General features: G+C 63.3%; 1 protein-coding gene and 1 pseudogene across 1 annotated transcript; one reads left to right on the plus strand and one right to left on the minus strand.

Annotated features, from left to right (window-relative positions):
• LOC138102437 (uncharacterized) overlaps nt 1-14,433 on the plus strand; it is a 705,988-nt pseudogene that overhangs the window by 389,671 nt on the left and 301,884 nt on the right.
• On the minus strand, nt 1,429-3,042 carry LOC138102403 (serine/threonine-protein kinase pim-1-like; the record flags this gene model as incomplete). The annotated part of the gene is made up of 3 exons (XM_069000114.1): nt 1,429-1,535; nt 1,859-1,972; nt 2,685-3,042. Coding segments are annotated over 3 exons (579 nt in total), but the record flags the coding sequence as incomplete, so codon positions are not given.

A 14,433-nucleotide genomic window follows, 5' to 3' on the forward strand; every position in this document is an offset into this window, starting at 1 on the left:
GCTGCAAGGAGAGAAAGCAGAAAGCGCCCGTCAGCTGAAGGCTCCCGTCCCCCTTGTCCCAGCCGCCCGCGGTGCCCAGGCCGTGCTGGCCGCGCTCAGAGCGCTGCCCAAAGCTGCCCAGCATTGCTGCCTCTGGCAGGAGAGCAGGAGGGCAGGACACGTGCCCAGCCTGCAGCCGGCCGTGGCACAGCCACCTCCTCAGCAGCTGCCCAGAGCGGGATGCTGCTGCGCTCGCTGCCGTCTCCCAAAAGCCCTTATCCCAGCCGTGCCAAGAGGACGGGCACCCACCTCACGCCTCCCGCCGCCAGAAGAAAAGCTGCTCCCAAACGGTGTCCTCAGCCCTTCTCCAAGGGCACGTCCCACCCACGCCACAGCTGCTCCCAAGCACTTCGCCACCTGGACCAGACAGCACCTAGAACGCTTCCTTTGGAAAAACAAACCATAAATCAATGAAAAGAGATTACAGACAAAATGGGAAAACAAAGAAAAAGGTAAAAAATGTCCTCTCTGCTGGGGCCTTGAGGAAGGCCCAAGCCCGCCATGCGAGGGAAAAACCCACCCACAGGCCAGGGCAGCCCACGCTTTCTGCCTTCCCCCTGCACTGCCCCCAAAAGTCATGCTGAGCCCAAAGCCAACAAGGGCAGTGGAGCAGCCCAAGCCCTTCCTTGCCTGCAGAGCAAAGCAGCCCATGCACAGCTTCTGGTGTCCAACCTCTGCTCCCACCATGGGGCTTTGTTTGTGTCGGGCTGGCTGCCCCAGCCCCAGCCCCAGCGCCGGCCACGGTGGGTGCTGGGGGCTGTTGGCAGGGCCAGGAGCAGACTCCCAGTTCAAAACCAGCCCAGCCCATCCCCCCAGCCCTGCCAAAAAGCAGCTTGGCAGCCGACTGAAGAATTGGTTGCAACCGCCCCAGCAAAGGGGGAAACTTTTGCTTCCCGGCCAAGCTGTGCAATGCACAAATCTGGGAGCATCCCCCTGCGTGTGGACTCATCTGCAAATTCGCTGTGGAGCCTGGCTTTGGAGAAGGTGCCACAATTGAAGTCCATCATCTTCAGCTTGCCAGGTGGAGGAAGAGCTTGTCATCCTTGATGTCACCCTCCATGTCTCCAGCAGCAGCAGCCGCACCTGGCACAGCTTCTCCAGGGGCTCCTTCTTCCCTGGGGCTGGAGCAGGCTGTCAGCGCTCTGCCCAGAGCCCCGGCTGTCGCTGAAGCAGGACAAGCAAAAGCAGCTGGCGTGGGGGCCACCAGTGCTGGGAAGAGCAGCTCAGCTCCAGCAGCAGGGCTGCGCGTGCCCAGCTGAGGAGCCCTGCGCAGCGATTCAGGCAGGACAAAATCTCTGCCTTTCTTTGCTGCTTCTTGCCAAGGCGCGTGTGCAGCTGGAACTTACCGGCTCCCTGGGTCAAAGCGTGCGTGTGGCTCTCTCCCTTCTCCTATGGCACGCGAATATCCTGCATCCAAGGATCACAGGACAGGTCTTCTAATGAGGGCCTTTCCGAGGACAGCACGGATAAACACCGTCGGATGAGATTCTGGCACTCTGCGGACAGAAAGCAGAAAGCACCAGTCAGTTGCAGAAGGCTCCTGTCCGCTTTGCCCCACTCTTGCCATGGCCAGGCCGTGCTGTGTGTGCCTAAACAGGGCTGTGCCTAAACTTTGCCATCAATTCTTTCTTTTGGAGGAAAGCAGGAGAGCAGGACATTGCCACCTCCTCAGCAGCTGCCAGTGTGGGATGCTCCTGAGCCCGCTGCTGTCTCCCAGCACTGCTATTCCCCCCGTGCTGCAGAGACGAGGATCCACCTGGAGAGAGCCGTCGTGGGAGCGAGAGCCGGCCTCAGGTGCTGTTCCAGCCCCTCCTGAAAGGGTGCTCCCCGCAGACCATCTGGTGCAGCACGATGCCCAGGGACCAGACGGTCGCTGCCTCGCCGTAGTACCAGCCGAACTGGGTCCATTCCGGAGGGCTGTAGGATGGTGTTCCTATGGAATAGAGATGGAGTTCTTCAGGGGGACGCTGCCTGCTCCCAGAGCCTCGCCCCAGCATCCCTGGGCATGCGGGGGCCGCAGCAGCGGCACGCGGCGTGACCCGCTGCCCTCTTGCCAGCACCTGGGACTTGTGTACAAACTGGGGGTTGGAAAAGAAGCCGCTGGTGTTGCAAGAGGGCAGCGGAAGCCCTGGCAAGGCCCGAGCATTCCATGCAAAGGAAAAACCCACTTGGTGCTGGGGAAAAACCACGCTTTCATCCTCCCTGCCTGCACTGCCCCAGAAACCATCCTTGAGCCAAGGCAGGCACGGGCAGCAGAGCAGTCCGAGCCCTGTCTCGCCTGCACACCAAACGGGCTGGAGCACAGGTTCTGGCCCCCCCCTCTGCTACCCTCACCCACGCGTGTTTCTGTGGCGCTGGCTGCCCCAGCCCCAGCACCAGTCCTGGGCAGAGCGGCTGGCAAAGGCTGCCAGCAGGGCTGGAAGATGGCCCCTCAGCCAGCGCCGCTCAAAAGCAGCTCAGCTGAAGACTCCAGCTGCCATGACTGGCAGCAAAAGGGAGAATCCCCCCTGCCACAGCCGGCTTGGGCCGTGAGATGTTGGGCCGTGAGATGTTGGGCCGTGAGATGTTGGGCTGTGAGATGTTGGGCTGTGAGATGTTGGGCTGTGAGATGCCGCTACCAGGAGCCTCCCCCTGCGTGGGCTCACCTGCAAAGCTGGTGTAGGCTGCGGCTTGCAGGTAGGTGCCACAGCCAAAGTCGATGAGTTTGGCCTGCCCAGTGGCCAGGTCGACCAGGATGTTCTCCGGTTTGATGTCCCGGTGCAGGACCCCGCAGCTGGTGCAGTGCCGCACGGCCTCCAGCACCTGGCGGAACAGGTGCCGCGCCACCTCCTCGCACAGGAAGCCCCGTGCCCGAATGAAGCGAAGGAGGTCCTGACACCGCTCCGGGCGCTCCAGCACCATCACCACGTTGTTGGGGAGCTCCAGCCACTCGTGGAGCTGGACGATGCCAGGGAAGCCAGTGGACACCTTGTCCAGCAGCACGATCTCCAGTGGTGCTCGGGTGCCGTCGGGCTGCGGGAGGAGCACGGTGCCGTCAGCGGGGCTGATGCCGTGCCGGGGCTCGGGAAGCCCTCAGCCAGCCGGGGACGCTCTGCGCGCTCCGCTGGCCCCACGGCCGCTCTCCCTCGAGGCGTTCTGGCGGCTTCCACCCTGCCGGGCCTCGGCTCATCCCCGCCCGTCGCGCCCCGGCTTCTCCCGCTGCCCCTCGCTCACTCACCAGCTCGCCCCAATGGCCGATGCGGTTCCGCGGCACCCGTTTGATGGCCACCTGCAAGGCAAGGGGAGCAGCGGGCTGAGCTCGCCGCCCGCCGTGCCCAGCCCCATGCTCCTTCTCCTCCTCCTTTGCCCCCCGCCTCCTGCGCCCGCCGCCGGCCCCGCCACTCACCGGGGCGCCGTCCGAGAGCCGCGTGGCCGCGAAGACGCTGCCGAAGCCGCCGCGCCCCAGCAGCGAACCCAGCCGGTAGCGCTCCTTCAGGCCCTGCTGCGCCTTCCGTGCCCGCCAGACGCGGCCGTCAGCGCTCGGCCCGGGGCCAGGAACGGCCCCCGAGCGTCGCTCAACCGCCCCGGGCCGGCCATCCCCACATGTTGGCTCTTTTGGAGGGGCCACCGGCGGCTCGGGGCCGGCGGCCGCGCTCAAGAGCGGCGGAGCTCGGAGCGGGGAAGACGCTGCGGAGGCGGCGGGAGCGGCCGCGCCGCCTGTGTCCCCGGCGGGCCCCGGGAGGAGCCGAGGCCGGGGCCGGGCTCGGGGTCGGGCCAGCCGGAGCCAGGGGCTGGCGATGGTGCCCAGGAGCCAGGCACTGATGCCCGCCCAGCAGCGCCACAGCCAGGACGGCGAGAGCCGGGCGGAGGCGGGACCGCGGCGGGACGCCCGGGGGCGGGGAGGGGGCAGCCCCGCCCGGGGCCGGGGGCGGGCCGGGGGCATGGCCCGGCCGGGCCTGGGGAGAGGGAGGCCGCGGGAGGGGGGGTTGGGGAACCAAAGGGAGAGCGGGAGAGGGTGCGAGACACTGGGAGAGGGAGAGGAGGAGCAGGAGAAGGGACGCAGAGGGTTCGTGGACTCGCTGCTTTTGCGCTGCTGCCGCTGCTGCCGCTGCTGCCGCTGCTGCCGCTGAAGCGCTGGGAGCGTTTGTCCGCGTGTCCGTGTGTCCGGTGCCCGTGTGTCCGTTCCCCTCCGCGCGCCCCACGGCCGAGCCCCGCGCGCCCCGGGGCAGCACGGGCCGCTCCGCTCCGGGGCCGAGGCGGAGTCCCGGAGCATCTCTTGCTCCCGCAGCCACACCAAACCCGCTCGGCCATTGGCAGCAGTTTTGCACACGTTTCCCTTTGAAGGGCTCCTCTCTACCCCCATTTCCAAGGAGTCTCCCTGGGGTTTTGGCACCTGCAGCGACAGGGCAGCGATTGGGCTTCAAACTTCAAGAAAGACATGGAGGGGCTGGAGCACGTCCAGAGATGGGAATGGAGCTGGGGAAGGCTCTGGAGGACTTCTGAGGGGCAGCTGAGGGATCTGAGGGCGCTGAGCCTGGAGGAAAGGAGGCTCAGGGGCGACCTGGCTCTTTCCAAGTCCCTGACAGGAGGGGGCAGCCAGGAGGGGTGGGGCTCTGCTGCCAAGGGAAAGCACGAGAGGAAATGGCCTCGGGGGAACCTTTGGGGTGGATGGTGGGGAAATTCTCATCCTCCGTGTCTCGACAATGCGGGAGGGAGGGAGGGGTGGGACACGACCTGGGGACACGGGGGTGGTGACGCTGGGCTGGGGACACGGGAAAGGGCACGGGAAGCCAAAGCCCCGCTGAGCGCTGGCGCTGGGCTGGCACGGGGTGAGCCGGCAGCAGGGCCCCGCAGCCCTGAGGGACTCGCCCTGACGGCCGGGGAGTATTGATCCTGGTCTCTAAAAAATGAGACTCAATAAAATATCATTAAAAGGTGCCTCCTTCTCCTTCTCCTCCTCTCCCATCCCTTCTCCTGCTCCCCCCGGGCCCAGCGCCCACCCTTGGTCCCCCGTTTTCCCAGCGCGGCCGCATCCCGCGGGAGGAGCCGGGATGGAGCCGGGACAGGTCGGGCTGGGGCAGCGCTGGGCTCTGGGCCCGGCCTGGGCGCCCCCCACGCGCCCCCTCCTCAAATTCCCCTGGCGGGGGGGGGGGGGGGGGAGGGGGGGGCGCAGGTGGGGTCCGGGTGGGGAGCGCTGAGCGCTGCGGGTCTGCCTGGCAACTGGTGAGTCACCAGCGCCGCGCGCTCTGATTGGCTGAAGGTTGTTCAACGCCTGCTCTGATTATCTGATACTCGCGGGGAATTTTGGTTGGTCGTTGGGGGCTGTGGGGCGGCTTAGGGGGGGTCTCTGCGCCTTTGGGGTTCGCTGGGTGCCGATTTGGGGTTCAGGTGCCTCCCAAGGACCCCCCGGGGGGGATGAAACAGGGGTGACACACGGGGGTCCCCATTCCCGATCCATCCTGGGGCCGGTTCTGCCCCTCCCACTCCTGGTCCCCCCGCGGGATCCCCCAAAGTCCCTTCCCACTGTTGCCCAATAAACGGGACCGGGGCGAACTGGGAACACTGGGAGCAGCCGGGCAGGGGCAGAGTGACAGCGAGGCTGGGGGGACACACGACCCCCCAAAATCATCGCGGGGATGGGGCGAGGGTCCCGGCCGGGCCCGAGGCCACGGGGAGGGGCTGCGGCCGCCGGCTGCTCAGGAGCTCTGTGGGCAGAGCAAAGGGGGTGACACCCGGCTGGGGGGCCCCGGAGGGAGCACAGAGCTCCGGTGAAGGGGGGACACGACCCCCGGGCCCCTCCCATCACCTGCTTGCGCAGGTAGAAGCCGAGCCCCAGCGCCAGGAAGACGAAGCCCAACACGAAGCCCCCGATCCCCATCAGCATCTTGGGGGGCCGGGGGGCAGCTTTGGGGGGGGGAGGGCAGAAGGATCCGGGAAACGGCAGCGGCTGCTGGGAAGGGACCGGAATGGACTGGGACAGAATGGGATGGACTGGGACAGAATGGGACAGGAGGATACACTGGGACCAGGATCAGGACTGGGCAGGGCCAGATTTGCAGCACCAGGGATTATACTGGGATATATTGGGACCACACTGAGGGCTACTGGGAACATGCTGAGGCCCAATTGGTGCTGCTAGGATATACTGGGAGTGATTTGCATCATACTAGGAATGACTGGGATTGTACTGGGAGTGACTGGAACCACAGTGGTGGTGAAAGGGTGCAATTGGAAAGATGCAGGGGGCAACTGGGATCATCCTGGGAGCAGCTGGCCCATACTGGGGTCATACTGGGATCATACTGGGAGTGACAGGGTCATGTTGCAGTGACTGGCCTAGTGCTGGGAGCATCTGGGAGTGACTGGGATCATACTGGGGGTGACAGGAATCAAACCAGACTCATACTGGGAAGTTACCTGGAATCATCCTGGGGGTGACTGGACACATACTGGGATCATGCTTAGAGCAACTGGGACCATGATGGGGACAAAAGGCATCATAGAGGGACTGACTAGGAGTGACTGGGTTCATACTGGAAGTGACTGGGGCCCTACCTTACTCTACTGGGAGGGACTGAGAGTGAAAGGAACCATACAGGGCATGACTGGGAACAACTGGGACCATGTTGTGGGCAACTGGGATCTTATTGGGAGTGACTGGGAACATAAAAGCTTGAGTGGAGTTTTTATCCCGTGGCATTCCCGGGGAGCAGCAGCAGCTCCACGCCCCCAGCCCGGGGGGTGGGAGCAGGGGAACCGCTGGCAGCACCTTCGGGGCACAGCTGAGGGCTGGGGGGCTCCTCCCCCACTTCATTTTCTCTGCCCAGTTCAAATCATCCCCTCCCATTCAAATCCCCTCCATTCACATTTTCTCCCCACCATTAAAGTTTCCTTGCCCCAATTCAACTTTTCTCCCCAATTAAGCCCTGAAGCCCCTCCCCACCCCCGGCTCCTCCCGGCAGGACCCAGCCGGGACCTTCTGGAAACAGCAGCGGGAAGAGTTCCAAAATTCCTCATTACTTCCATCGATTTCCTTGGTTTCCGGGGCATTTTCCTGCGGCTGCTCCGGGCCATGGCTGAGGGGTCCCCTCGGGCTCCAGCCCTTTTCCAGCCCCTTTTTCCAGCTCTTTTCCTCAGCTGACCCAAAGCTGTGGATTTTGAGGGGCGGGAAGAGTCGCCCTGCTCGGGGGTCCCCGCGGTGCCCCAGGGAGGCCCCGAGGCCGCAGCGCGGTTCCCTCGGGCCCCTTGGAGCGTTTGGAATCTCCAACTCTCAGCAATCGCTGTGTTGGGGTTCAATCCCCCCTGCAGGGTTTTCCCCCAGCCCAGCTTCCTTTCCAGAGGGTTTTGTGGTTTTGCTTCCAGCCGGGGCCTGAGGGCACCGGAGCGGCCGCGGGTGCCGGGGCAGGAAGGGCTGAGGGACAGCAGTGCTCCACAAACCTCCGGGAGGGGGACAAGGGCTGGAGGGGGCAAAGAGAGAATAAACACGAGATTTTAGAAAAAGAAAAAAAATCCAGTAAAATATAGATGATATCTAAAATATAATAAAAAGAACTCTGAATAAAGAAAGTAACAGCAGAGCTTCTTCTCCTGGGACTTTGGGTTTCTTGTCCGAGCTGCGAGCTGGGTGTGAGCCAGAAACCAGTGGCTGGGAGAGACATTGCTACTGAAGGGCTTCCTATGGCCAGAACTAAAGTGTCGAGTATCAAGGAACAGTTTGAGAGGTTACAGAAGCGCCAGCGCTCCCGTTGGATTCCCTCGTTTGAAGCTGAAAGCGGAGCTCCGTCTGTGACTCTGCTTTGTAAGGATTGAATGTGAAACTCCAGAGCAATCCCCCCTCCCTCCTCTGGCCAGCGGCGCACGGAGAAGGGATGGGAGTTTCGGTGAGTCCGTGCTTCCCCCTGAGGGACAGGAATCCTTGCCGTGTCCAGCGGGGGTCCCTCCGCAGCCGTGCGGTCACTCCCCGGCCCGGCCCCGAGGCGCGGGGCAGTCGCGGGGCAGCCGCGCTCCGGCCCCGTCAGCGGCAGCGCCGCTTCGTGCCGGGCAGGAGCGGCAGAAGGAGCCGGGCGGCGGCGGGGGCTGAATCCCGGCAGGAGGAGGAAGAGGAAGAGGAAGAGGAAGAGGAAGAGGAAGAGGAAGAGGAAGAGGAAGAGGAAGAGGAAGAGGAGGAGGAAGAGGAAGAGGAAGAGGAAGAGGAGGAGGAAGAGGAAGAGGAGGAGGAAGAGGAGGAGGAGGAAGAGGAAGAGGAGGAAGAGGAAGAGGAGGAGGAGGAAGAGGAGGAGGAGGAGGAGGAAGAGGAGGAAGAGGAAGAGGAAGAGGAAGAGGAAGAGGAAGAGGAAGAGGAAGAGGAAGAGGAAGAGGAAGAGGAAGAGGAAGAGGAAGAGGAAGAGGAAGAGGAAGAGGAAGAGGAAGAGGAAGAGGAAGAGGAAGAGGAAGAGGAAGAGGAAGAAGGGGCCGGGTCGGCCTGCGATGTCCGATGGCCGGGGAGCAGCGGGGAGGCCTCGGGGAGCGGCGGCGGGCGGGGCTCTGTTGGAGCCGCCCCGAGGGGTTTGTGCCGCGCCGGGTCCCTGAAGGAGTCGCTCCGCGGGACGGGCGAGCTGGGAACGAAAGGAAATACAGAGAAGAGAATAAAATACAACCAAAGAGCCGCACCGAGAGGCGTCTCCCCCGCCCGCGTCTGAAGGAGCTGCACCGAGGGACGGGCGGAGGGTGAGTAGAATAAAATCCAGAGAATGGAGTAAAATAGAATAAAAATCTGCACCGGGATGTCCGCGGCGCCCGGTGTCACTCGAGAGCCGCACGGCGGGACGGGCGCTGTCGGGTGTGGCCAGAAGGGCAGCGCCGAGGAGGGTGAGAGGTGAGAATAGAAAAAACAATAGAGAGAATAGAATAAAATGCAATGAAAGAGCCTCACCCGGGGATCTCCGCAGCCCCGAGTCACTGAAGAGCTGCACCGAGAGAGCGACGAGAGGTGACGGTGGTGAAAAAGCCGCACTGGAGGGGCTTGGGATGGGAGGTGAGAAAGGACTAAACTCTAGAGAACAGAATAAAAAAATAACAAAAACCCCGCACCGGGAGTGGCCGCTGCCCGTGACTGAAAGAGCCGCACCGAGGGACCGCCGGGGCAGCACCGGGGGCTCTCGGCCGCCCCGTGTCACCGAAAGAGCCGCAGCCGGGGGGAGTTCTGCGGTCTCCTGGAGCCGCCCCGAGTGATCTCGGCCGCCCCGAGTCTCTGAAGGAGGCGCAGCGAGGGACGGGCGGGGCGCGGCCCGGATCGAGCCCCTCCAGCTGCGCCTCGAGCGGCGACCGCGCGGGACCGCGCCGGGGCCGGGCGGCGGCGGCAGCCGGAGCCGGGAAAGCGGCTTGGAGCGGCGGAGACGAGCGGGGGGTTCCCCTCAGCTCCGCTCAGCCCTCGGGCACCGGGGAGTTCCGGGGGTTGTTCCCCACCAGCTCCGCTCAGCCCTCGGGCACCGGGGGGTTCCGGGGGTTGTTCCCGACCAGCTCCGCTCAGCCCTCGGGCACCGCGCTGGGGTCGCCGCGCACTTTTCACCTCCGGCCGCCCCCACGGGCCGGGCCCCGCGGCTCCCGCTGCCGCCGCCTCGGCCCCGCCGAGCCCAGAAACCACGAAAAATCGCTGCCATGCACTAAAAAAGCTTTTCGTGCGCAGTGATGGGTGCGGGGGGAGTCCTTATGAACTCCCCTCCCCTCAGACCCTCCCGGGCACCGTCGGGCATTAGCGCAGCTCCCGGGGCCGTGTCCCGGCCACACTTGGGTATTAAATCCGACAGATCTGAGGAGCGGGCACAGCCCTAGAAACCAGGGCTTTGCCCTCGGGAGCTTGGAGCTGCACGAGGGGGATAAAGGATCCCCTGCACTCACCAACGCCCCCAGAGGCAGCTCTGGCCCCCGTAAGAACGGGACTGTATTTGGGAGAGGCAGGATGGCTGGGATGGGGTCTGGAATGAGACAGACACATGTTGGGATGAAGACGTTTGGGGGATCCGGTTCCTGAGGAGGTTTTGGGGCACCCTCCAATCCTGAGGGATGTGTTACTGGGAGGGGGGACACACCTGGCTCTTGCACTTGGAGTGCGGCTCCACAGGGAAGGACATGGGGAGCCCATTTTAGGGTAGATCCTGCTGCTTTCCACCAGTTTTGGGGGTTGTAAACTCCTTTGGGAGATTCCCCGGTCATTTTCGGAGGTGGAGGTGAGGCCTTTTTTGGGAGGATCCTGATGCTTTCCACCACTTTTCGGGGTTCTAAATGGCTTGTGGTGGAACCACTTTCATGGGTTCTGATGCTGCCCACCCGTGCTCTGCACTGGTCCGGACTGGTGCTCCCAGTGCCGCGTGGGGCAGGGCCATGGGGACCCCTCCACAGCACAGCCTGGCTGCTTTGGGGCTGGCAGCTCTTGCCTGGCGCTGGCCATGGGGTGTGTGCTGGCAGCTGGGGCCGTACTGGTGGTACTGGTGCTGCTGGGAGCTCACGGGTCTGGGGGCCAGCAGGACTCGGGTGAATGTGGGTGTCTCAGGGGTGTGGATGGGACAATGGGAAATTACTGAGAGAGGTGGGAAAAAGGGAGGAAGAGAGCAGAAAATGGGAGCTGGAATGCCCAGACCAGGAGTCCAGCCCAGGGGTCTCTGGCCTGACTGCCCCCAGCAAGTGGCTCCCACAACCCCTCACCCTGTCTCCAAAATCCCTTGGGATCCCCCACCCATCTCTGTATTCCCCTCTCCAAAATCTCCCAGCTCCGGCCAAAGGGGGCCAAGCCGCAAACTTTTTTCTCCACACAACAATCTTCTCACTTTTCCCCTTCCTGGCTTCCCCCACAGCAGCTGGGAGCAGCCAAGAGCCCAGCGCTGCCCCAGCCTGACCGGCCCCAGCTCCATCCCTGCTCCTCCCATGGGATGCGATGGGTTTGGGGGGAGGGGGCCAAGGGTGGGCACTGGGCCTGGGGGGAGGAGGAGCAGGGGTGGAGGAGGAGGGATGAAGGAGAAGGGGGAGAACGGACAGGAGGAAGAGCAGAAGCAGGAAGTGCAGGAGGAATGGGAGGAAGAGGAGGGATAGAGGAGGAGCGGGAGCAGGAACAGGAGGAGGAAGAGGAGGCAGCACGTGCGTCCATCGCTCCCCGTATCTGCAGCCCCCCTGCCCCGAGAGCATCGCCCCCCCGCATTCTGCAGGGGACCGGGGAGGGGAAGCTTGCCCCAAATATCTTGGGTGGTCCCTGGGAGGGTTTTTTGGGGGGGGTTCCCGCTGGTGGCTCACAGCAGAGCCCTGGCCATGGGTGGGGGGATGCGGGGTCTCCCCCCACGTGTGGGTTGGTCTCCCTGGGTCAGGCTCTGGTACCATGTGGCGATCACCCGGTGACAGTGCAGAGTGAGTGGGACACCGGTTTCAGGGACACCGGTTTCGGGGACTGCCTGGGAGATCCAGGTTTGGGGGAAGCCCGAGAGTCACGGAGTGGGAAGAGCAGAGAGGGGTGATCCCGCAGCTGTGGGACCCCTTGCAGCCTGAAGGGAGGGGGAGGATGGAGAGCAGGGGAACCAGGGACCCCCTGGACACTGAAGTGGGGAGCCTGGAAAGGGGGGACCCCTGGGATTCCCCAGACCCCTCGTAGCCCAGAGAAGGCGGGAACTCCGGATATGGGGGAACCTCAAAATACACAGGACCCCCAGAAACCCAGAGAGAGGGAACTCCTGAGAGGTTATTTTTGCTGAATCTTGGCGTTTTCTGTTTGAATTTGGATCTCTTGGGCCAAATCTTGATATTTTCTAAATTTTTGGGGTGAGGGAGGGAATCCTGTTGTTTCTAAGGTTTATTGATCTAAATGTTGATGGTTTGGTTTTTTGAAGGGCAGAATTTTCCTATTGTGGAGGAGTTTTTCCTGTATATCAAGATTTTGGGAGTTTTGGGGCTGTGTCTTTGGGGCTTTTGTGGCTGGATCTTAATATTTTGGAGGGTTTTATGGACACAATGGCCTGGTGACTTCTAGAGATGGACTTGGGCTGGAGGAACCCCCAACCTAACACACTCACCCCTTGTTTTTGCCCTGAAAACAGGATTTGTCATTCCAAAGCCATGGCCGGATGGAGAAGGAGGCTGCAAGAAAGAGGGAGATGTCCCGGGACCCCCAGGCAGGTGGGGAGGAAGTCACTGCCCCTTTCCCCCTCTCTCCTGCTCCATCTCCCAGCCCAGCATCACCCCCAGCTGCAGGACAACCCCGCTGCCGACGCCGTCCTGCTGGGGACGGACTGGGGGGATCTCCTTCCCCTTCCCTATGGCACGGAGGCAAATCCCATCCTCTCCTTCTCCACTCTCCTTCCTCTCCTCGTTCTGTCCTTATTCCTTCCACTTTCCTTCCTCCTCTCCTTCCTCCCTGGTTTCTTCTTCTTGTTCCTTCCTCTCCTTCTAGCTTTTCCTTTTCCCTTCTCCCTGTCCCTTCCTCTCCTTCTCCTTCCTGCCCCAGGCACTGAGCTGCAGATGGAGACTGGGGGGAACAAATCCCTGTGGCAGAACCTCGTGGAAGAGGCCGCTTTGAGCAGCTCCTCGATGCAGGAATCCAGCGGGGAGGAAAAACTGAAGAGATCCACGAGGAGTGGCTGCAAACCCAGCCCAGGGAGCTGCGAGGAGGAAAGACCCCCCGTGAGACAGAAAGGCAGCCGGAGATCCAGCCACAGCTCAGAGCTGATGGAGAAGCCTCAGGGTGGAGAGAAGCCCCACAAGTGCTTGGAATGTGGAAGAGATTTGGAAATCCACGAAGATGCAGAGATACCCCGCAGCCCCTGGAGGAGCCCCCACCAGAGCGGGGGATGCCTGAGGAGAGGCTGTGACCCCGTGGGAGACCCGTGGACAGAGGGGCCCCGTGGAGCAGCCTCTCCTTGCAGGACTGACCCCGGGGCAGAGTGACCCCCGGGGCTGCAGCAGTGTGAGGGGACTGCTGCCCGTGGAACAGACTCAGGGTGGAGAAGTTCCTGGAGAACTGTCTGGTGGGAGGGAGCCCAGAGTGCAGCAGGGGAACGACTCCTGTCCCTGAGCAGCGGGAGAAGGCACCGGGGATGAACTGAGCATGGCCCCCATTCCCTGTGTCCTGCACTGCCGGGGTGGGAGGTGGAGCTGGAAGGAGGGAGGGGTGGGAGGAAGAAGTTCGGAAGGGTCTTCTTCTACTTCGCATTACCCTGCCCTGAGCTTTTGGAGTTTTGTGCCACAAATCTCTCCCCTCGTGCACTCAGCCAAAGGGGTTTGGGGCAGTTTTCCCTTTTTCGGGGAAATCAAAGCCATGCACTGATGCTCCGAATTAGAGGCGGGAGTCGGGAGGCTGCAGGGCTTCCCAAGGAGCCGGAGGCAGCCAACACGCAGGGCTGGGCAAGTCGGGCCGGGAGCAGCGGAGAGCTTTGTTTCCCTTCCCAGCTGAATGGCGGCTCGGGCCGGGCCCGTTCCAGGGCTGTTCCTCAGCTGCGGCTTTCCCCTCACGCAGCCCGGGGGGCGCTGGGAGCGCGGGGCGAGGCTGGGCCGTGTGCAGAGCCCGCCCCTCGCTGCGATTGGGCGGTGCTGCCGTCAGTCGTGGTTCTGGCGCGCTGATTGGTCGGAGCGGGGAGCAGCCCGGGCCCGGAGCCGCCGGCAGGGCGGCCGTGGCGCAGCAGAGGCGCCATTGGCGGAGCGTCTGTGCGGGCCCGGGAGCGGCGGCGGCGGCCGGAGCCCGGTGAGGCGGCGGCGGAGCTCGGAGGCGGCCCCAGCGCAGGTGGGAGCCGCGCTCGGTTCTGGCGGGGCTCGGCGCTGGCTGCGGGCGGAGGGGGCGGCAGGGGGCTGGGGCGGGTTCGTTGTGCCGTGTGGGCGCCGTGTTCGCCCTGGCGTGAGGGCGCTGCGGGAGCGGCTGCCCGCGCTCTCCTTGCCGCTGCTGCCTCGGCAGGAGCCGGTGCCGGAGCAGCGCTGGCTCGTCCCGGCTGCTGTGGGTAGGACAGAGGTGGCTGCCCCGTCGGCGGGAGTGTGCGGGAAAGTTCCCGTGGCCAGAGGTTTGTGTGCCCAGAGGAGCCGGAGGAGTCCTGTAAAAGGAACTTTATTCCTGGAGCAAGGGAGAGGCCACGGGGCATTTCCCGTGGGCTCTGTCCAAGTGTTGGAGGACGCAGCCTCCTTTTTCTCCCGATTTCCCGGCCGCATCTCCGTGTCCCTTTCCCCCGTGGCTGAGGTCCTTGGAAGGTACAGACTTCCCGATGCGCCTGCTGCATGTGCCCCTTAATGTGCACCCCCACTTTGTAGAACATCCGATATTCATGGCTCTGTGAAGTTTTATTTCCTCTGTTCTCTGTTTCCCCACTTTTCCTTGGCCATCTCTTTGCCAAAAGCAGTTTGAGTCATTTAATTTTCCACAACCTCCTGGTCCTTCTGCTGAAAGAGAATCTGATGCCATCCCAGGGTGAAATG

The sequence above is a fragment of the Aphelocoma coerulescens genome, unplaced genomic scaffold, assembly GCF_041296385.1.
Source record: "Aphelocoma coerulescens isolate FSJ_1873_10779 unplaced genomic scaffold, UR_Acoe_1.0 HiC_scaffold_75, whole genome shotgun sequence".
NCBI classification, from domain to species: Eukaryota; Metazoa; Chordata; class Aves; order Passeriformes; family Corvidae; genus Aphelocoma; species Aphelocoma coerulescens.